The sequence below is a fragment of the Neopsephotus bourkii genome, unplaced genomic scaffold (genome assembly GCF_033783945.1).
Source record: "Neopsephotus bourkii isolate Nb327-2 ecotype Australia unplaced genomic scaffold, CSIRO-AGI_Nbou_v1 NB_1663, whole genome shotgun sequence".
Taxonomy (NCBI): Eukaryota; Metazoa; Chordata; class Aves; order Psittaciformes; family Psittacidae; genus Neopsephotus; species Neopsephotus bourkii.
In genome coordinates this window covers 6,382,077-6,408,446 of record NW_026902137.1, presented here as the reverse complement: position 1 = coordinate 6,408,446, position 26,370 = coordinate 6,382,077, and the positions used below count along the sequence as shown (strand labels likewise).

The following is a 26,370-nucleotide window of genomic DNA, read 5'->3' as shown; positions in this document are numbered from 1 at the left end:
CTCAAGTCAGCTGAAGTTTTCAGGTGGATCTGCTTAGACCTTTACAACAAGCCACACAGAGATGAAAGAGTATTTCTGAACTCCAAAGCTGAAGTCTATTAAAACAAAACCAACCAACCAAACAAAAAACCAAACCCACAAGAATATCTAGCTCTAATTAGCACAGGGAGAATAGGAACAGTTTATGAACCAGCCTCCCACTGTGTCCTCACAGGACACACCCTCACTTTCAGACTCAGTCTTAGGTCAGTTTTTTGAGTCAAAGCAACTCTACACAATTCCATTTCCAGAAGTATTCTGCCAATCACCCACCAGATCTGGCTCTCCCATCCCTATCCAAGTCTCTCCTTTATCTGCAGACTTCCTGCCTGCCACCCTGCATGCTCTGAAAGCCTCCCTTCCTCAAGGGAGAGCTCAGTTGCTCCCCTGGAGATGAGGAATCTCCCTACAGAGTTTGATCTGTCACTGCCCTTTCAGAGAACTGTTACAAACTAGGAACAAACAAAAACATCAGAGCGTTTTGTCTGCAAGCAGACTGTCTGAGAGTGAATGAAACTTGTTATACAAGGTCCCAAGCCAGTGTCTGGGAAAGTCATTACATTTGTTTAGAGATGGAGACAGAACAGTGATACACAGACTTAAGCAGCACAACTGGGCGAGGCAAATTACAATATTTGAAAAGTCCTTACTTAAGTCCTTTCTTCAAAGCTTCAAAAATTTTCTTCACCTGCAGTGGCTTTGGATCCCAGATGACTGCCCCTTTCTGCAGGGAGTTGTAAGCCTTGGGGGATTTCAGTGACATTCTTGATCTCACTGAACTTCTGCCGAGAGATTTTCTGTAGAAAGAGAAAAGAAATATGGGAAAGATGAAAACCCTATGACCTGGGAGAAAAGATGCCTAAGCCACAAGGCTTCCAGGCTACAAGTTGTATGTCCAGTCCCATATACCTTTACTCAAAAGCACAGAGAAAATTTTCACAGATAACATTAGAAAGTTAAGGCAGAAAAGTTAGTGCAGAAAAGCTGCAAGCTTTCAGTGGCTTCAATAATAATCATTTCACTATAAGAAATGTCTCCTTCTCCAAGCTTGATGCAGACTCCAAGAAGCCTCCTGGTTCTCTCTTTTATCCTTTTTTAAATAAAGAAGGATCATGCATATCCCTATTTCTTCAGGACAGAGGGGGGGGAACACAGCAAGCAAGAGGAAAGATCATTTTTATAATGGCTAATAATGTTCATACTGATAGCAGTCATCTTAACGGACACACATGGAAGCTAGCTAAGGCCCTGTTTCTGTGTGCACACACAACAGTTGTGTCAACTATGGAATTAGCCAAGTAAGCCATGCTGCAGGACAAAGGCATTCCCATTCTGCACCTCTCAAGTGTAGAGACCTACAAGTCAGGAAAACAAGGCAACAAACTTTTGAACTGCTCAAGGTCTAAGTACAAAGTTAACATAAAAAGCCTTTAGAATTAGCTATTTCTTTGCCTGCATTCACCGTCGATTTAAATGATGGTTTAGAGCCCTACCACATTTTAGCAAAGCAAGCTACCAAGCCCAGATTTCACACAAGACATAATTATCCAGATTGCATACAAGATACAATTATCAAGGTGTTTTCTCAGTGTCTAACACCTCATTTCCTTTTAAAAGCAACTGCAAAACCAAAACTAAATATTGTTTCTAACAGAAGTCCCATGCATAGGATTTTCTGTACTAATCTAAAGAGTTAAAACACCCCCATTAGTTCTATATATCTACAAGATTTAAAACACAAAATAAACACTATTCAAATAGTTCTTTCATATTGTCAGATTCCTGCCTGCTTAACCTCTATACATACACTTCTCTAACTCTTAACTATTTTTTTATAGTTTTGTTATTAATCTCTGCAAGTCAAGCCTCCAAAACAACATTACCTAAAGAAGTTTCCCATTCCGTCAAGCCAACTGGTTGCTCTTAGAGAAGCTTTCTACCTTCTCTATAATCTCTGCCCTAAATCCAGCACACCTGAAGAAATGATATCAGCTTAATACTTTGCCACTGTCTGTCTTAAATTCTAAGCATGTGACTGGAGGCCTAAGGATATTGAGCTTGGTGATTAAATCCTAGGCCCAGCACACCTGAGGGCAATCCCCAGTCCTGTTACAGAAACCTTTGAGTAACTACTTTAATTACCCATGTGCTACATTTCCACTTAGCTCCATTTTTAACATATAATCTGCCCAAAAATCTGATAAAATTAGGGGTTGCCAAACATTACTGGACATGTAATTTCTTCACCCTGGTGATTACCTTGGTTTTTATGATGGCTTAATGTAAAGCATTAATTAACCACACCATTTGGAGCTCAGGTTACCTATAACGAGGAACACAGCTGTTAAGTTAGAAACCTACATTGTTTTCACTGAGCATTCCATGCAAAGCAAGAGGATTTCAACAGGAATAACGCTGGGACAGTCTATCCAATAACAGCAGTTGCAAGAATCTCCTAGAAGGATCATTACTTAAGATTCTTTCATGCAAAGAAGGCAATAGTATCCAGTTTCATGCTTTAGACGAGTGCACTATTTAGCAAGATATCATATGGAAGATACAAGATAGTGCTAGCTTTTGAAATTAAAAAGCCCAAATTACTCCTGGGTTTTGTCTGGTTGTAGGAAGGAATGGACTTTGATATTTACCTTCACAGTTTTGGATGGCAAATCTTAAATTCAGGAAATCATTTCCTTCAGTTGAAAATAAAGCACCTAAGCACGGATAAGTTGGGATTTAAAACTCACTGTTTTCCTCAGTATCTCTACTGACTGATGGAGCCCATACATACTCAGTGCACTGATGTTAAGTATCCCATTTTCATACATTTTCTAGAAAAGTGAAGTGGCTGACAAAGGCCTTTAGGGACAGTAGCTGTAAGCTAGATGCTGTGCTGCTGCTTTCCCTTGTGAACTTAATTTAAATATCAGATTTCACACTTTATAGATAACAGTAATAACATTTGCTTCCTGTAGAGACCATTGTAAAGAAAAATGAAATAGTGTGTCTGACAGAGAGCCTCAAAAGGAAATTGCTAAAGAAATACAAAAGTATATTTAGCATCTGCTTAAAAATCATCTCCATGTGGACCTGATTTGTGTGTCATCCTTTGGACAGAGCTTGCATAGGGCCCCTGCAATCTCCTGCTGTGTTTTGCAACAGTGCCTGGAGGACAGATAAGTTAGGAAAGGGTGATTAAAAGATTTCTTCACTATGCTGGGAAAGGCTTTTGGGTGTTCACTGGGCTGTGATTGAGCATTTAGTAAACAAATTTTCCTTATTGTGGTGATTCCTGAACAAAACTGTCTGTCTAAACACTTAAATAATTAAAACCAACATCATAAACCAAAATGCGTAGAAAGGCATTTCACAGCTAAAAGCAACAGAATAATCTTAAGGAATATATGAACTCTTCTGTTTGGAGCATTCTTACCCCACTGGACTGTGCCTTTGTTGAAGAAACAGCTGTTCAACAGTTTTCCTGGTAAATCCTTTCCCTGCTAGAACTCTCACTATGGACTTGAGCTCAAGTCTGTTTCTCTAATTTAATGTCAGTGTTTTTCTCAAAACCTTAGTGATTGGTGTGATTTAGCTGTCCAACCTTTGCTAGGTGTAGTATTATCTTTCAGCTTCCACAACAAATTAATTTAGTCAAATGTGAAGACTTTTTCTTGCTGGAATTGCGTTTTTGCTCATGCTTTACCATGCTATGTTTAGCTGAAAGCTTAATTCAGTCCTTTGGTTCTTTGAAAAGATATTTTATGACATGAGTCAGGTATTTTACTGGCACACAATAGGATTTTTTGAGCACAATACTTCTAGAAGCATACTTTCCAATGCTTCTATATGATACTGCTAAATGATTCACTTTGTTATTATTCTAGCATGCATTGGCAGTCAGAGATTATATTCATTTTCCATTTATGTGTCATATCTTTTAAAAGCACTTGACAGCCTATAGAGGGATCAGAAAAAGAACAAGAGCACTTCTAGTGGAAAAGCTGCAGTTATCTGCATAGAGCAGTGCTACACAACAAGTTATGATAAGCAAAAGGGAAGACCAGTGCAGGATGGTTTAGCAATTATGAAACTCAACTGAAGACTTAAAGACTGGACTGCAGCCTTGGCTATACTGTAGACCTGTCACTGATAGCAGTGAATTTGAAGTGGTCTTCTTGGCCTCCAGTATTGCTCTCTTCCTCTCTTTTGTGGCATTGCCAGAAAGAAGCCCTTCCTCTCATGTAATGCTGCTCTGCTTTAATAACCCCAGGGGAACTTGAGTTGGGTTCAGTTACATATTTTGCCAGGACTCACCACTAACATCCCCATCTTTATAAAAGACTATGAGATTTTTAATTACCATAACTACCCCCAAGGTTTTAGTCAAAAAGCATCAGTTACAACTAGGCTGCTAGCAGGAAAGGTCACGTAAATGGACACTACTAATAGTCTGATACATAGACTCTGAAACCCAGCCATCTCTGGAGTACAGTGTGTGTAAGATAGTAAGGTGTGAAGTACAGCTATTTATCAGTGAGCTATGACAACACTCAATAGTTTTAAGATAAAAATGAAGGAACAACTTCTACACATAGATACCCTAGGTTAAACAATACACAGTCCCTAATGTCTGCTGCCCAGATGATCAGGTGCTTTACTTTTTGTGTTACTTACGCCAGTTTTCTGCTTTGCACAGTGCTGAAGCCAGTGAAGGAACAACTCCTGCTGATACCACCCCCATCACCAGGGGACACAAATGTGAGTTTGACCGACATAACTGCCAGTCAGTAACTCCGTCAGCTTCTGCAATAAACAGAAAAACAGATGAGAAAAAACCTTCTTGGCAGTCCTGGTTTGTGCTGCTGCAAGTGCTGAGCTGCATGGAAGTGGAAAGCCAAACCAATAGACAGTAGATTAAATAGAAAAACAAGACCTGTCTGCTATACACGTTTCCTCTGTTGTCATCCACAATACAATTAATAAGGGACTGAATAGTCTAAAATGAAATCTCTTATGCCCTCTTCAATTTCTGATTGATTTTACAAACTCACTATGTAAAGCCAGATAAGCCTCAATTCACAGGCTCTCTACATTTCTGTAATTGTCCCACTGCTTAAGGAGTTCAGGCCAACCACTATATTTCCAAATCATTATGAATGCCAAAACAATACTTAAGCTCCAGACTTAGTCAGGTCCAAAAAGCAGTTCTTTGCATCTGCGCAGACCCACACTGAAGTCAATGGTAGAACTGGCTGAGTGTCGTACTTAAGCCCAAGGCAGAAGTCTACTTTCAAACAGTAAACTTCAGGTTCATACTCCTCCTCTGGCAGGATTTCTCTTGGATTGCTGTCCTCTGTTTTCCATCAGTCAAAATCTTTTGCTTTCTGGAGAATTGTGTTTTCTGCCATATGTCTATAGAATCCAAGTTACAATATAAGTAACAGACATATCCTTCAAGCAGCTGTAGAAAATCACCCAGACAGTTAATATACAGAAAAATTCCCTTCCTTCCCCCCTCAAGCTGGTGTAACGTAAACACCACAACTGAGTAAAACCAAGTAAAACAAAAAGCTGGGGTATCTATTTGTAGAGAGAAGAGCAAACTCCAATGAAGAGCTCTACATGATGCACACAAAAATGTCCTGCATTACAGAAAGTGCTCTGAAAAACAGTGCGCTCCTAATCTATCACAATAAATACTGGAAAGAAAACCCTGTGCCTGACAGTATCCCATCACTATGGCTACAATTAGTGAGACTAGAAGCCCAGAAATGTCAAAATGTTAAGATAAGACTCTTCTCCTGGCTCTGCCACTAACTTGGAGAGCAACCTAACTCAATACTCTTCCAGACTGCAATATAAAGAATTGTATGGTTAAATATACCTCCCAAGAGGGGTGAGATTTGAGAGTGTTTTGCTAATTCTGGGCTAGTCTACAAGTAGAGGGAATTACTGTAAGTGACTATGCTTTAGGTATCACTATCTACCAAAGCAGTAATAGAAGTTGTCATGGATTTCCACAAGCAGCAATCTTGCAGTGAGACCTGCCTATTTCATTAGCTCCCTGGGCTGAGGCCTAACACTCCATTGTTCTACAGGCTGTGCCAACCTGCTAATCCATCTGTGAAAAACAGGCAGAAGATTTAAGAGCAAGAGGTAATAATGGCAAATCTGAGCCAGCTACCTGTTTGCAAGCTACCTAGTTGTCAAAAGAGGTGCTGGGCATGGCTAGGTATTTTGTATCTCAGTGCATCGAAATCCACGTAACTCCATAGCTTCAGCAGTATCAATGGAAATCTGTTAACACGGAAAAAATTAGATGCCTCTTAATCATCTTTTAATCAAACTGTACAGCACTTATGTTCTCTTGCTTCAAATGGATGCCTCCTCTACACTCTTAATCAGAGACTGTACTTGCATCATAACACAGCTGAAGTTTTGAAATATTTTCCATTCTTTCCTCTAGTTTTCCGCTGCTTGTAAGCCTGTGAACAGTCACCCCATCAAAAGGATCGTTAGACTGAAAAAAATATGCAACTTACTGAAAAATGTAATTGCATAATAAGCTGCTACAGGAAGAAATAAAGGGAATAGCCTCATGGTTATTGACCACATCCCTCATCAAGGCTAAGTCAGATTCCCAAGATCTATTCTTCAGCTCTCTAACCTGGGAAAGTTAATTCATGGGTAAAAGAGAGGAAGAAAGTGCAGGGAAAGCTTTCCTGATTTCATAGGACTCCTAAAGCCTGCATAGCAGAAGACTGAAAGCGTGTAGATATGGAACAAGCAAAGAGGCAGACCCTTGAGAGGCTCAGGAAGTGGAAAATGATGAGGGGACTCCTGAGGTAAAACTCTGTAGTACAGAGCTCTAGATGTGAAACATTAGGTTGGAAATGTACAGACCCCCCAAAACTCCATTGGTGAAAGAAAGAAATTGCTTAAACTGCCTAGACTTGATCCTGTTGCACACATCTTTATAAATCAAATAGAATTCTCCAAGAAGATGTCCTGTTGCAAATGAGGGATGAACGGGACCTCACTTGTGCACAGCCATAAGCATTTTAAAATTCTCATGGGATGTTTGTTGAACTGCACAACGCTCAGGCCTCAAGGCCACTGACCGGGTCATGTCCTCCTGTAGCTACTTCCAAAAGCAATTCATAAGCACATTTTCACATTTCCTTCTTGTAAGAATGAAGAGAATTTAAATAATGTTAGGAAAGCACCATTAAAGGGGTTATCTTTCTTTCTTTGAAATAACAGCAACAGAGTCAAATACCACTTGTATGTATTTTTTGTAGCGACCTACAAATCTTACAGATCACTTCACACTTCTGAGTAGAAGACCATAAGTAGGATGTCAAGACAACATTTTATTTGTAAGAAAGATTTATAAATGCAGTTGTTTGAACAGAGGGGTTTGCTAGCCAGAGTGCCTGTACAGAAGTGTTGAGCTATGTTACAACTGCTCCTGAGAAAAAGCATCTGGACACATCTCAAATTCAACTCTCCCTTTAGGCTAGAAATAAATCAGGTAAGGACCTCTGACAAAGCTGAGTTCAAATCTGTCTTCAAACCTGTAACCTCTGCTGTGCAGGGCAGTGTCTCCAAATCTCATAAACCCAGGGATTATACCCTGGAGAGCAGAGGAACTTCCTCTCTTTTAGTCTTCCCCCAAAGCACAGTGTGAATACAGTAGCTATCATGGCTGGCATTTGTAGAGCATAAAAATACCAGGCCAAACTGCAGGAGTCTATTGCTGGGGCAAGAGAAACACTGAACTACTGATAAAAACAAAAGGAGTCTTGAAAAAGTCTTATAAAGCTTGTGAGTCTCAAACAGATCTCCCAAGTGCCACGTACTAATTGACTCAAACATTTTAATACAAAGGATTTTGTAAGACTGAGAATTCAGGTCTTGGAAATGTATTTCTAATACAAATCAAATAAGCATTTTCTTCAAATTAAAAGAGTATGTTTGTCCCTGTTTCAGTGATTTGCCATATTAAACTATTAGCATTTAACCTGCAGTGTTACCAAGCATCCAGGCACACAGAGCCAAACATTTGACCTTCTATGCAGCCATGAGCACGCTCAAACTGCATGGTCTGCTTTGTCTCTGTTGGTATTAGGATATTCCTCAAGCCAAAGAACCTTCATCCTCCACAAACAAAAAACTGGTGTCTGTTTGTGTTTATGGCTAAACTTTTCCAGCCCTAGTCACATATTTAATTGTTTCTGGGCACAATGGTTTCAGCAATTTTATGAGGAAAATATGACTCACTGACTTCTTGCAAAATATTTCTGCTTGTGTTTTGTATTTTGAATTAGTAGGCATGTTTTTCTTCTAGTACCTCCAAGAGGTTCACTTGAACTTGGTGAACTGTGGCTAGAGTAAGGTATTCACATTTCCTTAAACTGTATAATATTTCAATCATGAATGACCAGTTGGTTAAGAGCCACACTCTTGTTCCTAGTTGTGTGCCTACAAAAACCATACCAGATTTCTGATTCCTTCAGCTAAGCGTGGACTTAAACATCAGGCTGATAACCCAGGTACAAGTGGCCACGCATCTTACTAGTGTCAGTACTTGCTTCAGCAAGCAGCAGCTGAAACACAATAAAAGCCAGTTTGAAACCACATAAATTGTTAGCCCCCATAGAAAATAAAACACAATGACTGTACACAAACTATCAAATGTCACTCACTTTAATGTCTCAGGATCATGTTTGTAATTTGGGATATGTTATGTGATTATAATTTGTCCAACACCACCTGATGTTAACTTTCATTTTACTTTTTTAGACTACTGTTGTTAGTTTTATACATTTTATTTGTAAATATTACATTAGCTCTACCTGGAAGGGCAATAGAGCCACTTTATCTCCTAGTTGTGGAAGCCGAGCAGAACTGATTTAGTTTTGTATTAACACCACATAATCCTTTCCTCAGTATCAAAGGTGCTCAACATTTCAGTGGAGGGACTGCAGCCTTGACCCTAAAATATGTGGCTTATATTTATGCCTATATGGAGAATCCTCTGAGATAGTGGATTTTTGTATAGCATAGTACATAGGTTTTATTGTAGGATTGACACCTGGAATCTATGACTTTTTAGAGCATGGTTTTATAAAATTCCTCCATGACAGCCAAATTTGCTATTAACGTCTATTGGTTCTACACCATTTCTACTGAAACTCAATTTTCACTGCATGTACCCCAAGTCAGTAGTGATTAAGTAGATGAACATTTAGGGACTTCAGAAACATTCTCTACTTACTCTAGCAATGATCTGTGATTCCAACTTATCATCTGCTGTTTCAAAAAACCCTGCAGTCAAAGGTGCTAAGTTACTCATTCCACTTCCCTGCATTTATTATAAACTCATCACAACAACTGTCTTTTGCTGCTATAACTGCATCTGTATTGGGGTTTTAGCTCATACAAATATATACTGCAAACACAATAGGTGAAAAGACAACCCTAACATAATTACACCAGAAAACTTCTAGCATAAGTCAAATTTAAGACTAATTTTGAAAACTGGACTACATTTGTCTACCATCACATTGATGTGATCACAATGGTTTTTTTCCTCTCATTTATTTCAAAACTCAGGCACAATGGAATTAAGTAACCCTTCTGAATGCTTATGATGGGTGGGATCCATTTCAAAACACTTGCGGCACACCATGGCATTTGAGTCTTTCATGACACTGATAAAGAAAAAGAAATCAGATTATCACAATGTATTACAATAATGTCAAACACTTAGGACAAAGTCTCAGGGCTGATCTGGGCCTGAATCACTGAAGCTTCTTGTGATTTCAATGTACCACGGAACAGTCTGGAAATCTCCAGACCCTGGCACTTAATTTGCAGTGTTGGATATCTAAAGAATCCAGACCACTACATTAATGAAACTCCTGAGATGCGATAACATCATAACTCAGCCCTAATACCTCTAAAGGCAGATGTAATGAAAGCTTACTGAACAAAGAATGAAGTGACCAGCTTGTGTACAGCACAGTGTTGAATCCACTGGGAAAATACACACTGCATTTAATCTTTGCTCTCGAGCATTCCTTAGAAAAACCATTGACCTCAGCAGCAATGTCTACGTTGCTAGATAAACATTCCAAATTTATGATTAAAACCCCTTAAATTTTAAGCATTTTTGTTCAATTGTTAGACAAACATGCTATTTATACACTTATTGGCAGAAGTAATAAAAAATTCTCTGGTTATTCTTCTAGAGATGAAAAGTCATCTGAATTAGGGACACAGAAAGTGCCCTTGATGCTACACCTCGATACAGCTGTTCTAACACAGCTTTACATTCAGATACAGATCCTTTCTTCTGGTAAATCCTTTCTGTGGAAAGTATTCATAACACAAGGATTCACAGCAGAATCTGAAAAGGTTATATGTAATTCACTTTAACATAGGAATTCCAACCTGTGGGAACACAGAAAGGGGAAGAGCCACTGCAGTTACGTTTCCATCTCACCCTACTCATCTTTCTCCCTGCTGATTCCTATAAATATAAATAAATAGTAATAAAACAATGTAGGCTGATGAACTTGTTCAGCTGCCTTTGTAGAAAAATACAATCCCTGCAGGAAACTATCTCCTACCCTACAGCTACCTACTGTTTAGCTATAGTGCTGTGAAGACCCCCAGATACAGCTGTACAAAGCCATGAACAACCATTCTTCCACTCACTGACACCAAACATTTCTCATAGAATACCAGGTTGGAAGGGACCTCAAGGATCATCTGGTCCAACCTTTCTAGAAAATCAGGACTTAGACTAGATGTCCCAGCATGACTAGATCTCCTGGAGGAATGGTTTCATGCTGTTTCCACCATGGAATTATTTCTGCTGGTTTAAAACCAAGTAGGGTGAGAAATTACGTAGCAATTCTGCTGCAAGTGGAAGATTTTGCTTCTCTACATATCTACAAGTGTCCCATACAACTTACTGGCCTAAACCTGTTTAACCTAGATTATTAGACGGGCCCTTTACTTTGTACCAGACTTAGACCTGTTGGGTTGTATTTTGAAAGTCTCAAATGATTCAGGAATATAATTCCATTCTCAGAAGTAATGTAGGCTCTTAGGAGGTAGTTAAATTGGTTTTTAGTAAGAATTACATTCATAGCCTACACTATTTAGAAAGATGGGGCTTCAGTGTGTAACTCATTTTGGTACTTTTGCAGATTTTATCTAGGACGATTCAACTCTTAAATATGTATTTCAGTACTGCATATCTGACATAGCTTCCTCCTAGCCACATTCAAGCTAGGTATGAATAAAAGGAAAATCAGATAAACAGCTTTGATCCAAGTTATTGCTTTAGTCATTAGGCCCGTCCTATAGCTTTATGGCAGCTTCTGGAAATGAAGTTCTGCAGTCCAGGTTTCCTACGCAGCAATAAATAAAAATATCATAAACAGTCCCCTCAGATATCTTCCCCTGTGTTGGAGGTAGTGTCCCTGATGTAACCATTTTTAGCATGGTTCTTTGAACACAGGACTCAACTTTCAAGTCCAAGAGACCTGCTTTTCAAGCCTGCGATTCAAAACCTTACTGTATTTCTAATTAGCTTTCATCTAAGCATACTGATCCAAGTTCTATTCTCAGTGACAGTGATGCACATCCAGAGGAAATTAATCGGTCATTTGTTCCAGATTTCCAGTAGAATCCCAGCAGCAAATGTTGGCCTGTGCTTAGTTAATGACCTGGAAACTATTTTCAAGACATAATTTTGTGGTCAATTTCGTACCTCCCTCTAGTGGCAGCAGATATCAAACAAATGAAACACAAAGGAGACCTTGTCACAGATCACACACTGATGTATTGTGCCTATTTCTTTCATCAATAGTTGTTATCCGGAATCAAGGTTGGCTGTAAATCCCACTGTAACTTCTTTTTGGTTATGTTGTAGGAAGAAAAGAATCAGTGGTTGCACATAACCTGAATCCTCATTTACTTCCTCTGCCAGTATGTGGCATATTCATACAGTCCCATGTAGTTTCTCCATGCTCGCCTACATCATAGCTCCTCTAGTCGCTGTGAGTACTTTTGCACTGAGTTTTGCTTTCCACCTCAGGGGAAGGCACAGAACAATTCACCCATTATCAGCTGGTTTATGAGCACAGGGCTTGCTGCTAGCTCCTCTGGTTTCAATTTTCAACTTGATGACAAACTTGCAAGCCTGAATCAGAGATTGAGGAATGTGGCAGGCTCCACACGCTAGCCTGACTTGCAGCTTTTTCAGCTTTGGCAGAATTGGAGTCTGCAGTTAGCTACATTATAATGAATACTTAAAAACAAATTCCTAACAAGAGAAGAAGCAGATGGCGCTGAGGGAGAGCAATTTACAAGTGATGAACAGGCTCTTCCATTTCTGACAAAGGAAAATTTGCCTAGCAGCAAGGCACTGGTTCCTACCAATTCTGTCCTCGAGAGGTTCCTCCTTCTTAATTAGGAACCCGAAGGAACATTCTTGTGTAATACATATTTCATTCTCCCTGTTTTCTCCAATCTATGCCTGAATGTAAGCTACAGATAGACTTATCAGGTGCGATCATGTCTTCATCCACACACCCTTCTAACACAGAAGCCTCCTAAAAGCCCATTTCCAGGTCAATTATGAAATAAGGAAGATCCTTTATCTCAGCCTTACACTTGTGGAAAGTCCCTCGTCTAAGCTTCAATAGAAACCACCATGATGGATAAAATACATGTTTTGATTATTACACTGAGACTATATTAACCAAAACAGATGACAAACTTCCACTAATAGTGAAACGATGTTCAACAGTATGTGGGATGTAGTTTGATATCTTCATAAACTGAAGTCTGTGAATCACAATATGCTGGTATGTGTCCTGGGGCAAGCTCCTGATGTGGGAGAAACTATCTGTCATTTAGCTGTCTGATCAAGAAAATTGTCCTTTTATTAAGTATTAAACCATTTAGTCGACTTCCTACTGCAATCATGTTTTATTCCCATAAATGCTACTGAGACAATCTTATGCCACAGAAATAATGAAGTTTTGAAGTTAAGATCAGTATCCCAAAGAACACTGGAAAAGAGGAAAAGTACACAAAATGTCATATAAAAGGGGAATAGGAGATAAAATGTTTTATGTTTTAAATCAAAGTATTTTCTTTAATGCTGTGTAGACACGGACTTAGTTTTTTCAAAGACAATATTTCCACAAACTGATCAGTGAAACTTGATGCCTCTCTTACAATAATGAAAATGGGTGTATTTTTTAGAAAGAGATACCAAAATCAAGACAATTTAGAATGGCTCCCACTAACCAGCTAACACCAGTGTGTTTGAACATTTTATCTAGGCTGAATTTACTCTGTATCTTCTAACACAGGGTTGAACTCATTATACTTTCTACAAATGAGGGCAACTGTCATAGCAATCATAACATTGTGTTCTGCACTTAAGTTCCCTTTCTGTAGACACTCAACAAGCATGTAAACTTGTGGAAAAACCCCAAGAACCTTTGAATACATGGGGATACAGCTGTACGTTCCCTGTCATTCCTGACCAATTCCTAATATATATACTCTGACATTCATGCCCCACATTTTTTATGGTGTTATTCCCTGCTTTTATTTGGTTTGGGTTTGTTTTTAATGAGGTGAACTTTGCACAGCCCAACTCTAGCTCCTATAAAATCTGTGTCTTAAGTAGCCAGATTTAGTGATTTTTGCATGGAAAAAAAAGGCCTACATACTAACCACACAGCTGTACTTGGAAACAGATGTTTTACCAGCTTTAAACTGAACTAATGAGGACAGGAATATGGAACATATAGGTCAGGAAAACTTGTGTCTCGATTTTGAATTTAGAATTAAGGAGAGAGAACAGAAAAGGCTGGTGCTTCCACATAAGGGGAGGGGAGAAGGACGGTAATTCCACTGATGATGACAAATTGCACGGATGCACTAGCTTCAAGGCACTTCCACTTTACAGTTTTGTTCATCCCAATGTCAGTCCTATTCACTTAACTCACAAAAAGTATCCCATAGTGAGCAGGCCGGATCCTCAGTTTTTATGAAGTCCAGGATTGTGCTGTGCCTCCTTTGCATTTAGCAGATGTGAAAAGACTCTTAATACATTTGTCAAGATTTCTGTCCAACATAAAGTAGAATAATTAGATAGTATCAGATGCTGTGAAAACAGTAAGTTATAATAGAAATTTGACTAAACATGAATTTTTTTAAACTAACTTTGCCTATCAGTGTGACCTTGAAATATAAAGTGTCTCCTGCTGCTAGCTTGGAAACAGATAAGGTTTTTAGTACCACTGCTTCTCTGCCCAATCTTGCTCCCATCAAAGTCACTGGGAGCATTGCCATAACTTCAGAGAGAGGACAAACAAGATCTCTGTAGTTATGATTTGGAGCTCACACTGGAAAATGCATTAGAGATGGTTTTCTATAGAAAAGACACTTCAGGTTTTCCCTCTAGTCCCTTGCTTAAGCTTCTTTACAAAACTATTCTTGATTTGTCTTTGTATGCTCTTCATCAGTACGCTGCCTTGCAGTATACAGCGGGTCCCTTGACTAAGTCACAGCAGCGAAGAAAGGATCTTTTGCTGTTTAAGGCTTTTTTAGACAAGGTCATTACATGCGGAGGAAACTGGGTTTAGTGGGGCCCTAGTTCCCCAGGGCACTACCATAATATAAATTATTAATAATAAAAATAAACATTGGCTAGTTTGAACTTCTCTTCATTCCCTTAGAGCTTATTTTTGTGACGGAATTAGCTAAATAAAGCCCACTTGAAAGAATGTTTAATTGCAAACTATCCAAACAAAACAAAATGGAACTAATTGGTTCTTAAACATTAAGCATTCAAAAGGACATGGCTTTGCAAACAGGCAGAAAACTAATGTATATTAGGATACATATGGTGAAGTGAGCAGTTAAGCAAAATGCAGTTTAAACTGAATTACATTTACTTTTAAGCCAGATATTCAAGTTTTGTCAGTCTAGTTTTGCTTAGAAGACAGCTTTGGACTATTTCACACCTGAACAGAATTGAAGCAGTACTCTTTTGCCAAATTTAAAATCAGAAGAGTCAAATTTGTGTACTGCCTTCTGGGCCTAGTTTGCCAGGAAAGACTATACCACCTACAATGATCATTACTCCATGGAGTGCCCCTTAAACCTGTTTGAGCCGTAAAAGATAGCTTAGCAAAGACTACTGTTTCAAGTGCTTTATCTAAAGCACTTGGGTAGGGAGAGTTCACATAAACAGTTCTGACAACACATCTCTAAAGGAGAGTGGTGATACCTTCCATCAGAATAACTGATTGCAGATCTGCCTTGGCCTTTATGAGCTTCCTTCCTTCAGCCCTCTGTTTTTGTTACTGCTATATAATTCAAATATTTCACAATCAGCAAATAGAGAGTGGCTGTTTGGGCATATTTATTAAAGGTTAATACAGTTGCCACATTAATTTCTTAAATCAGAAGTATTTCTAGCAAGACTCGAAAATGATCTCCCTAATGCAGCTAAAACTTGTAATAAATAAATAAAAATATAGTCTACATTAGAAATGAGCAAGAAGCAGGTAAGTTATAACCAAAATCATACTGTAAAAATGATCTTAAAAACGAATTAGTAGTAGAAGAATTTCTGTTTGGAGGAGCTGTGTGTGCTGTGACAAGAAATCAGCCTAGTGGTGAGCCATGGAAAGTGCGCTGCCTCATCAGGCGCATGTTTACTCTCCTGCTTATCAATAACTGACATTAACAAGACTTCTGCCAGAGATAATAAATTCCTGGAAATGTCAGCCTCTTCTACATCACCCAGCCCAAGCACAAGAGAGCTACTCACTGGAAAGGGAAAAAAAGGCAGACACAACTGGAAGTGCTGAACAGAAGTTGCGCAGCAGGATCTGTTGAGATCTAAACCCACTTCAACATTTAGGCCAAAAGCTAATCTAATTTTAAGGTCCCTTGAAATGTTATGAATATCATCAACAAACACGGCAAGAGTTGCTCATGAAAATGCGTCTCAGTTTTGTGCACAAAAAAACCCTCAATCAGCTCTCTGTCTCAAACTTCTTCAAAGACTCTGAACCCAACTGTTTGTTCCCTGAGGACTCAAAGCTTTTACTGCAACGAGCAGTCACATCTGCTTAGCGTTTCATATTTTTCAGCATCACAAGGAGTTTTTCTTAGACTGTGGACTGGTTTAGTCAGCATCTATGTGTAAGTACAACAAAACTCCAACAGAAGAGATAAGTGAAGTATTCTGCCAGTTTGTTTTTACCTCTCTCCCCAAAAGACACCGGCAATCCTGACAAAAGGAGTGTTCTTATACGAGTGTTCTGCCAGAACAGCTAAATCTTTATGGCTTTCATTTTTTAACGTTCCTCTTAGCACTCACAGCTATGCCAGAAACTTTGTTACACAGATCTATACAGCTACACAAGAAAGCTTTGTTGGTTTAATACATCTAGTACAGGTCTGAAAAATATTAGTAGTCTGCAGATAATATAATTCTGTGTATCTATACTACCTACCAGCACCTCACTGCTATCAGAATATTGGTATTATTTACTACAAAATTTATCTTACAATGAATGGAGCAACTTGGCCAGACCATGCTTTCTATTAAAAGATCATAGAACCCTAGGAGGGTTTGAGTTTGAAGGGACCTTAAAGCTCATACTGTTCCAAACCCTCTGCCATGGGCAGGGACACCTTCCACTAGAGCAGGCTGTTCCAAGCCCTGTCCAACCTGGCTTTGAACACTGCCAGTGATGGGGCAGCCACAGCTTCTCTGGGCAACCTGTGCCAGTGTCTCACCACCCCCACAGGGAAGAATTTCTTCCTCATATCTAATCTAAATCTCCCCTCTGTCAGTGTAAAGCCATTCCTCCTTGTCCTATCAGACCTAAAACTATTAGTACTGACACACACACAAGTTTAACTGTGCACTGTAACTGCTTCTATACTCCCACGTTCTGCTAATTCAGCCTTGTTGGTAAATAAACAATTTTTCAGAGTCCTTACCCAATTTAACTGAGGGTAGGAATCTGTAATATAGACAGAGGCTTAACAGCTGTAGAGAGGGACTTACGACTTGTGTCTCTTTAGTACAAGGACTTCACTAGTACAGATGTACTACTATAAAGGATCAAAGAATAAGTAGTATTAGCACAGAGCACTGCCATATCAATACAGCTGCAGAAGCTTTTAATGTCATATGCCTACATCATTTGAAAAAACATCAACTGAGACAAAATTATAGTAATACAGCCATACTACAATTAGGCATAGGACAAAGGTTAGTATGGCTACACGGCAAGTGTAGAACAAGCATCAGTTCTCAGTTTATAAATAAACTGTAGGTAAGTCTTTCCTGACTCATAAAATAACTTATTTCTGTGATGTAAATTACTTAGTCTATGTTACCCAGACTCTTATTACTTTCCCATGAACCAGTTACAATTGAGACCTCTCTTGCTGAATAGTATCATGCCACTTGACAAAACTGGGCCCCTTCTAAGAAAGTTCTCTCAGTTTCCTTTCAACACAGAAGGAGTGAATTGCAGTGCTAATACATACACTGACTCAAATGTGTAAAGAGGTCTTACCCAAAACCAATGAGCAAAAGACTCAAGGTATCAATCAGTTCACTGAACATACTGATCCTTAGCTCATTAGCTTCTATTGTCCTATAGAACAAGGACAAACAATAGTCACCTTCAGCATGTGGTATGTAGGGAAATTACAGTCAGGTTTTCATAGAGTTATAGTTATCAGAGCTGCAGAGAATTCTAACACAAAAACTGATGGCCAACTGCATCGTCTATATTCACACTGCTGTTGCTTGATTAATAATTTAAGGAGTCCTGGCAATGGATGAGATCACCAGCAAAGAACTTTATATTTCAGGGCAACATATAGGCAAAACAGTTAAATACCACAGTATTGTGATGAGTCCAGTGATATCAAAGGCACCATGTGTGCACTGATCTGCTTTCTTGGCATCAGTCAGGCACAATTTGTGAAAGATGTGATGATCATGCACCTTGCCAGATGAGCCTGAGATGATGGCAGCAGTGTCCAAAATGCTGAAAGGTGCTGTAAGCACAAGTGATACGCCTTCCGATTAAGGAGGAACCATGCCTGGCTGGAGCGGCAGCAGACAGAACAGTATGTGATGTTCTATGTCCCCTGGCAGTTTTCCCACACTTGCAACATGACCCTCCAACCATCAGTGCATGGATCATTGATCTTATGAACTCCCTTTTGTGATCCTCCACAGAATTGTCATTGAGAATACACAGCCCAGAGAACTTACTGGCAGAAAATTACTCTTGGGTGATCTTCAAAATTCAGCAATGGCTATTCAGATACAAAACATACATGTTGACAAGAGATTCCAACAATATACTAATTCAGATCAGAATTAAATCCAGACTCTGACACGGTTACAGCAGCAATGGCAGACAGTGTATTCAATGTTATAATAGAAAAATGTTATTTTGCTCCATATGACTTGGCTTACTCAAGAGAGATTTTACAATAAGCTACAGCTTTACTGTATTGTAAAGATAATCTGACAATTACAGGTCAAAGTATACTTGCTTATTGCTTTAAATGAAATGAAAACCAGTCAAATTCATACACATATGGGAGAAAGATTCATCATGTATTACTACAGCTCTGGAGAAAACAAGCTAGGCTGGGCAGACACAGATATTATGTCTGGACTAGAGATCTTACCAGAAGATGCAGTGTATGTTCTCATCCAAAGCCTTCTCTGCAGAACACATACTCCTTTTGTGTTTTTATTCTTGAAGAACCCAAGCTCAAGCAATTATGAGATACTTTGCACTGCTACTTACTTGTTTTGTACTTCTGATGTTTGTTTGCAGACAGCTGGGATGCCTGCACTGATTGTCTAAGGTTGTTTAAATTATTTATTTGTTAACAAATTATGATGGTTGCACAACACATTGGCATGTGAGCACTTCAGAAAAAGGGAGGCGCACAACTCAGCCACAGTGGAATTAGGAACAAGATCCAATGACTTCAGCAGAATTATACAAAGGATGGCTCTACTGTTTCAGTGGGAGTTGGGGTTAATTACATATTTCCCGTCAGCTTTCTACTGCAGGACTCTCTTCAAAGGTGGCATTACCTTCAAGATCACTGTGTCCAGTCCAGACAATGAATAACCAGAGCCTAATGACAGATCTTCGTAGGTTGGGCATATACTGTTGTATTAAAGGCGTGAAAAAAGGCACACAGTAATGTGCAGAAATACAACAAACAGAGATGCTGAAGCTATGAAGCTGCTGAAGGAAGTAGACTGATGCATTTTCAGACATGATCTATCAATTTTAACTATCTTTTTAAGTCAGGAACCACCTTTCTACAAATCAGTTATCTTCAAAACTTTAGGAAAGCCTATGAATTTTCTGTACAGATCAAGTATGAGCCACATTTTCACACAGTTACCCAGTACATACACCCTATTGCAATAATTGCTCAAAGAGCTGCAAATGCATTTGGAATCCCTCTGTCTGTCATATGTTTTTTGAAACCCTGACCTACTATTTTAACTTTTCTAGGTCTCATCAAGCAAAATCCTTCCTTATAACCTGCAGAAACCACCTAAACTTTTTGTCAAATCTCAATTACCTAATGCAAAAGCTGCAGAAATTCAGAGCATGGGTAAAGTGGAGATTATTTACACTGTATTTGCCTGCACTAGTAGAAATATAAACTTCCTCATGCTAACATTAAAGCAGTAAATATGAAGGTTTTAAAGCACACCGAGGTCTTTGTGTTGCCTCCCTGTTTATCTGTTGAGTTCCAGCATTGGAGAATGATTTTCCCCTCTTCAAGCCTGTGGCCATTTAAATAATAAAACAGAGGTTATGTAAGTGCAGAGAATTACGGAAAAAATGTAAGTGGAAAGTACATGTTTTTAAAATGCGCTTGAGTAAGTCAAATGCAGCTGAACTGACATTATTCAGACTTTCCAGTCTTATTCAATACTGGATTGAAACCAAGCACATGAAATCTCAGGCCCAAAGGACGTTTTTAAGAAAATTATAAGTACCTATATTTCTAGATTACAGTGTCTGTCTGGGAAAGCTCTGCTGCCTAAAGAGAGGCTAACCTATCTGCTCCTGGGATCAGACAAGTGATGTGAACTAATTAAGGGGATGTTTGAATCAGCTTGCAAACACAACACTGATTCAGCCCCAAACAGCACCCAAACCAGAAACCTAGATTCAAATATCTGTGGTCTTCTAGCGCAATAGGGATGCAGATTCAGATCCAAATTGTACACTGAAAATTCATTTCTAACCTGTGCAGACACAGGCTCTAGGCCCAGCTCCACATTCCTTCCACACCCAGAACTGGAGTTCTGCCTGAATAAGGAATGCATGAGTGAAATTAATTTCTTATCTTTGTGGCAGATCTTGTTTGGTGATGTACATGCCTGTGAACCAGCCAAAACTCAGCTGTGTGACATGGCATGCAGTCTAGTTCCAAACCAGATAGATTTCAAAAGATTACTCTTGCAGGACACTTAAAATAAGGTAAAACTGTTTTCATAAGTCTAAGTAACTGCTCTTAGTTCTAGTACACCTGGATATATCCTGATACTTCTGTTATAAATGATTTTCATCAATGGAAAAGTGAAGGTCTTACACTAGGCTGTGTGGAGACCTCATAGCAGCCTTAAGGTATCTGAAGGGGGGCTATAGGGATGCTGAGGATGGACTATTCATTAGGGACTGTAGGGACAGGACAAGGGGTAACAGGTTAAAACTTAAACAGGGGAAGTTTAGATTGGATATAAGGAAGAAATTCTTTACTGTTAGGGTGGTGTGGCACTGGAACGGGTTGCCCAGGGAAGTTGTGAATGCTCCATCCTGGCAGTGTTCAAGGCCAGAGCCCTGGGTGGCAGGGTTTAGTGGGAGGCGTCCCTGCCCATGGCAAGGGGATTGGAACTTCATAATCTTAAGGTCCTTTCCAACTCTACCTATGATTCTATTTGTATAAAAAAAAATGAGTAACAAAGGGAAGAAATCACGTATTTCCAAACTGAGGGGCATTTAAAAGCATGGCTGTATGAAGAATATACTTAGAATACATTTCACAGATGGAAAACACTGAACGAACAAATAATATAAGAAAGCTTTACAGCATAACAGTGTATGTCCATTATCCTCCAAAGTCGCAGGTAGCATTATGCATACAGATGAACATGGTAAATTTTTGCATCACTCCTAAAAGACAGGAACTTCACACTGGCTTTTGAGAAGATAAACGCAATGATGCTCCCTTCAGCAGTATTTCTAACTTTGCAGGGTGAAAGACCTTCCAAATGCATGACTGGCCAAGAACTATGGAAACAAGTCTCTATGTGTGGATCTTGGCCTTTTTAAAATTTCCCCAGATCTTTCAGTCAAGTTTATACAAGAACTGTTAATTACAGATGCTGATTTTTCTGATACATCTATTATAAAATTTAAATCCTGGTGCAGATACAATTCCAGCTGCATTTTTTGTTAAATTAATTAGGTCAAAAATCAGCATAAATTGAACAATAAAAATTTCTTTTTGCAAATATTGAATGTATCCACATCTGGAGAGTTTCTGACACAACTATTACATGCGCCAACCTGTTTGCTGTAGTTGTGGCCTTCATAGGTGCATTTTCCATTAACCTACCCCAAACAGTATGCAAAACTGTCGGATAAAGATGCCCTTCTGGTCAAAAAAGTGAACAGGGGATATTCAGGTAATTCATGTTGCATTTTGTTCAGACAAATATTTTCATAATAGTTGATTGAGAAAGGCTATGTTGCACAGAGTATCCTGTGGCAACTATTCTGAGAGAAAAGAATGCAAGCTAAAATCAAGGGCTTGCTTCCTGGGCAAGATTACATCAAAACATGTCCTATATACATTCCCCCTTTTCATCAGCATGTCAATTGTCATAAGAATGTGCTACTAACTCTCATCATCAAAATCTGGGCTAATTTTATGTAGTCAAATGTTTCCTTACTTTTACAGAAACAACTATTACTGGAAATACTTTGCAAAGCATGTTGCAAGTGGAGCTGAGTAAATCAGTCAGCACACTGCACACTTTTCAGGGACAAAGTTTCTAAAAATGAGTCAAGATTTAACAACAACTGTCACTGAGATACGTAACTCATGCCCATAATGGAATATTTTCAACCCTATATAGAACATTTTAAAATGCTAACAGATGTATGAAACAAGAAGGCAAAATTCTCCCTTATTCTCTGCTATGCACGCATATAACACACATAGAAACCGATGAGAGGCTCTAAAACATTTTCCACTAGAAAGACAATTTGCTCCCAGTCCCTTCTCTCTTTAAATTGTTTCTGTGGCAACACATCTGGTGCTATAATTCTGGGCCAGAACATTAACTATCCTGAAGAAGAAAGTTATGTTGTTGTTCTGGTCTGCAAGAATGTGAAGCAGAGAGAGATACAAACACATGTAATCACATAACCCTTTTTGCCTTGATAGATCACAGAATATTAGCTACTGGTATTTATGCATAGATTAAAATTACACATTTAAGAATGTTTCTACAATGGTTAGAGAAAACTCTTGTGGTGAGCACACATTCCAGGAGCCAGCCTTTTCACAACAAAATAATGAGGGCTGTGTTACCACTGCTCCAGCCATATGAAATAAGTGAGGAAGGTATTCAGCTAAGAAGAACAAGGTGCATTCCTTAATTATGAATATAACTCTTCCTATGTTATGGAAAAAGATTAATATTGATTTCTTATTATCTTGCCATTACTACGTAAACGTTACTGTATTATCACCATGTTACAGATGAGAGATGTAAGGAGCACATGAGGCTAAAGTGTGTGTTAAATTCCAGATGCCCCTGGTACTATTTGCCCTCATGGAAACACACAGCCCTTGATCTCTGAGCTCCTGAGGACCAGTAGGTGTTACTGGCCTTACTTGAAATTATAGGAATTGAAGTCTTGGACATGCTAGCTTGAGCGTGCAGCATGCTCAGAGTTCATAGTCTGAACAACCTAGTTGTAGAAAAAGGAAAGAAAAACAAGAATAAAAGTTTACAGCCCAAATTCAGTTCTCTAAGTCAACAAATGAACAGGGGATTTTAATCACTAATAATCCTGACAACTCAGTCTGAAATCTTAAAGCCATACTGTATGACTGTAATCCAGTGAGAATTATTATGGGTATTTTACTGTGCAACTGAGATCCACGCTTCAAGACATAAACTCTACCATTGATCCTAATCCATAATACAAGGGCCAGAGCAATTTGCATGGGCTATCACAGCCACCAAACTCAGCCTCAAGTAGCAAGAGTTAAAAAAATAATGAAAGTGGATTTTTGCTACTCCACCAAGCAAATCAGGGAAGAATTAATGGAAAGAATGTATCTGATGAGTAAGAAAATATGATGACACAGTTATTTTTCCAATAATAATTTCATTTTAAGTTCCCCATGAAACAAATTTTATTATTTAATTTGAAACATCTAACTTCAAATCTAGATCAGTTACATATAAATCTGTTTGTTAGCTACACTCACAGTACTTTTTGTACTAGTAACAAAGAAGACAATACCGTCCTGGTGTTCTGATCCTCCAGATTACTAATGATTAAATGCATTGATTGGCCGAAAACCAAGATTTTTCCCTAACAAGTTGAATTGAATTAAAATTATAGGTTCCAGGCATTCTGTCTTTGAAGACATCCTGGTTTAAAGCGATTTGTGTTCAGGGAGAATAAACTGGCAACAGAAATGGAAAAGTTGAAAAAAGTGGATAAAAGCTGGTATTTCATAAATATGTATATCCCTTCCGTGCTTCCAGAGGCACACACTGACCATCAGGATTAAGCCCAGGACCCTGAGCACCTGCAGTCACTAAAGCCCAGCCGATGTCCTGTGCAAGACTTTGCTGTCTGTAGCATTTTGGATTATCACCAACCAATCACTTTCCAAAATCCAGTGCTGGCCAATAACAGTCTGGATAATTCAACTCTGTCTGTTCCCTTTTTCTCAGCCTTTTGGCTAAGATCAAGTGTGCATATTTAACTAATATTAAACCTTCTATTTTACATCAAATAACTCCTTCACTTCCAATCCAGCCATTCTATTCATTGCATCCAAAGGGCATAATTAACACACCTTCTGAGACAGTTCTCACAGCCTTGCTCTACCTGCTATAACTACATAGATATATATACACAGAACCTCTGTTTTGTCCTGGGGCACTATAACTTTACATTATCACTCCTCAAACCCCTGAGAAAGAGACACATTAAAATCATAACTTTTCACCCTCTGTAAACTGGTTTCCTTTTCTCACCATTTTCTCTATTCCACTCCTCAAGTTCTTTATGAGGATACTGCAAAGGAGTATTTGTGAAGGAATTAGCTGTGGAAAGGAGGAGTGATATTGGTGGATCTCTATTACCCGGTCCCAACTCACTGCTAGGATTGCTCCTAAGGCACCCAGGATGGAGCAAACATTGTAGAGCAACTGCACGGCTGCTCTTTGTCTTGACAGAAGGAAATCATCTCATCTTTATACTACCCCTTAGGGAATGCCATTACATAACTCACTGTTTGGCCTATATTTCCCGATTCTTGGCTCCATGCTGTTAACAGAAACACCACTGCTTCACTGCAGTTACTGACTCAAAACTGAGCACTAGACAGGGACACAGGACCTGTCATCTCAAGGAAGCTCTTGAATTCCTCTAAACAGGATCCAGACTCTAACTGGAAGAAAATTTTACCAAGCTACTACCATGTTGCATGTGTTGTATCTCCTGCAAGGTCCTGTCTGGACCTGGGGCATGAAGCAAGCTTGGCCTGATGTTCAGTAACAGCTCTGCCCCATTTTGGCAGGTTTTATGCAGCTTTTCCTGCATTACTCATTACATGTGGTGCTTACGTCATTCATGCTGCAGAACTCAGAGCACAAGCATGTAAGTGTTCAGCTGCATGAGAAACAAATACAACAGAGAAGTTTCTAATACGCATGTTCCTTTAGGCACCGCATCTTCCCCAGATGTATCTCTCCATTCAGTGTGAAATGTTCCCCCACATATATTCTGTGTTATTTACTATCCTTACAAATGACCCTCTTCTGTTGTTTTACTTTTAATTAATTCTTTCCAAAAAGGATATGTAATGCCCCCCATTAATAGGTGTAGTTCCCATTTTACAGCTGTGAAAACAGAGGTAGAGATGGATTAAGTCTTGATCCCAACAAAGGAAATGACTGAATCAGGAGTTTTGGGTACTGCTGCTATACCCTGACTCTGGTTCAGTACTCAAGAAATGGCTCAAGAAATAGGTAACCGTATTTTTCAAATTCCTTGAAGTTCCTTTGGTTGATGAACCATTTCCATATGGTCCAACTTATTTAAAACACTTTTTAAAAGGGGAAATTAAACTTTCTCCGAAGCAAACTGTAACTGGGCTGTGACCCAAAACCTCAATTCGTATTTATGAGCATATAAAATGTAACCTCTGCACAGACAAAAAGAGTTAACTAAAATATAGCCAGCCCATACAGTGACACCTCCAAAATGCAAACCCTACAGGACAGCATACTGTCCTGCTGCTCTTACTTTTCCACCTGCACCAACCAGGCACCCACCGTTCAGGAGGTTCCTGGGGGTTTCCTGGCATGAATGTGTTAACCCTGGATAAAAGCTACCGCACCTCTTTGCACTGGAGTAGCCTCTGTAGGAAGATCAGCATCCTTCCCAGCTTGCCTACTTACAGATGCCCTCAGGCTCCTCAGAAGCCAAATCCCTAAGGTGACACGCACCCCCGTAAGGTGACATGCACCCCCTCCATAGGTGACATACCCATAGGTGAAGCGCTCACCCATAGGTGACACGCTGCCCCCAGGTTGACATGCCCCCTCTATACGTGCCCTGTTGCTCTTACCTACCGATAAGGTGCCGGTGCCTCCCGGCTGCCCCGCGCGTCTCGGACACCGTCTCTCTGCCCAGTGCCCCAAGCAGCGTTACCGACGCTTCCCTGCGCCGAACCTCCCACCGCCGGCGGGGCGGGGGTCGCGGTCTGAACAGCGTGGGGCACCGCTGCCTCTCCCAGCCCGGAGCCGTAACCCCCGCTGTCCCCGACGGTCCGCTCCGCGCTGCTCTGCGGCCGGGTGACTTCCCTGTGCCCTCTCGGCGGCTCCGCGCAGCTCCCGCGGCAGAGCGGCCCGCCGGGAGCGCCCCGATAGCCGCCGCTTAT

The 26,370-nt window shown here is 39.6% G+C and overlaps 1 protein-coding gene across 11 annotated transcripts in view; it reads right to left on the bottom strand.

Moving 5' to 3' along the window:
* The window catches only part of RIPOR3 (RIPOR family member 3), a 52,104-nt gene that overhangs the window by 25,031 nt on the left and 703 nt on the right, over positions 1-26,370 (bottom strand). For 2 of the 11 annotated variants that reach the window (XM_061375564.1, XM_061375565.1), the window contains exon 1: positions 728-836. Coding sequence is in view for 9 of the 11 variants with exons in the window: in XM_061375556.1 (XP_061231540.1) it covers positions 690-836; positions 4,714-4,814 (248 nt within the window). In the remaining 2 variants the exon portion in view is untranslated. Of the gene's footprint in view, positions 1-689; positions 837-1,922; positions 3,205-4,713; positions 4,843-5,086; positions 10,558-25,762; positions 25,946-26,062; positions 26,242-26,370 lie in introns of those variants that run through there. The other 9 variants (XM_061375556.1, XM_061375563.1, XM_061375553.1 and 6 more) reach the window with 9 other exon arrangements.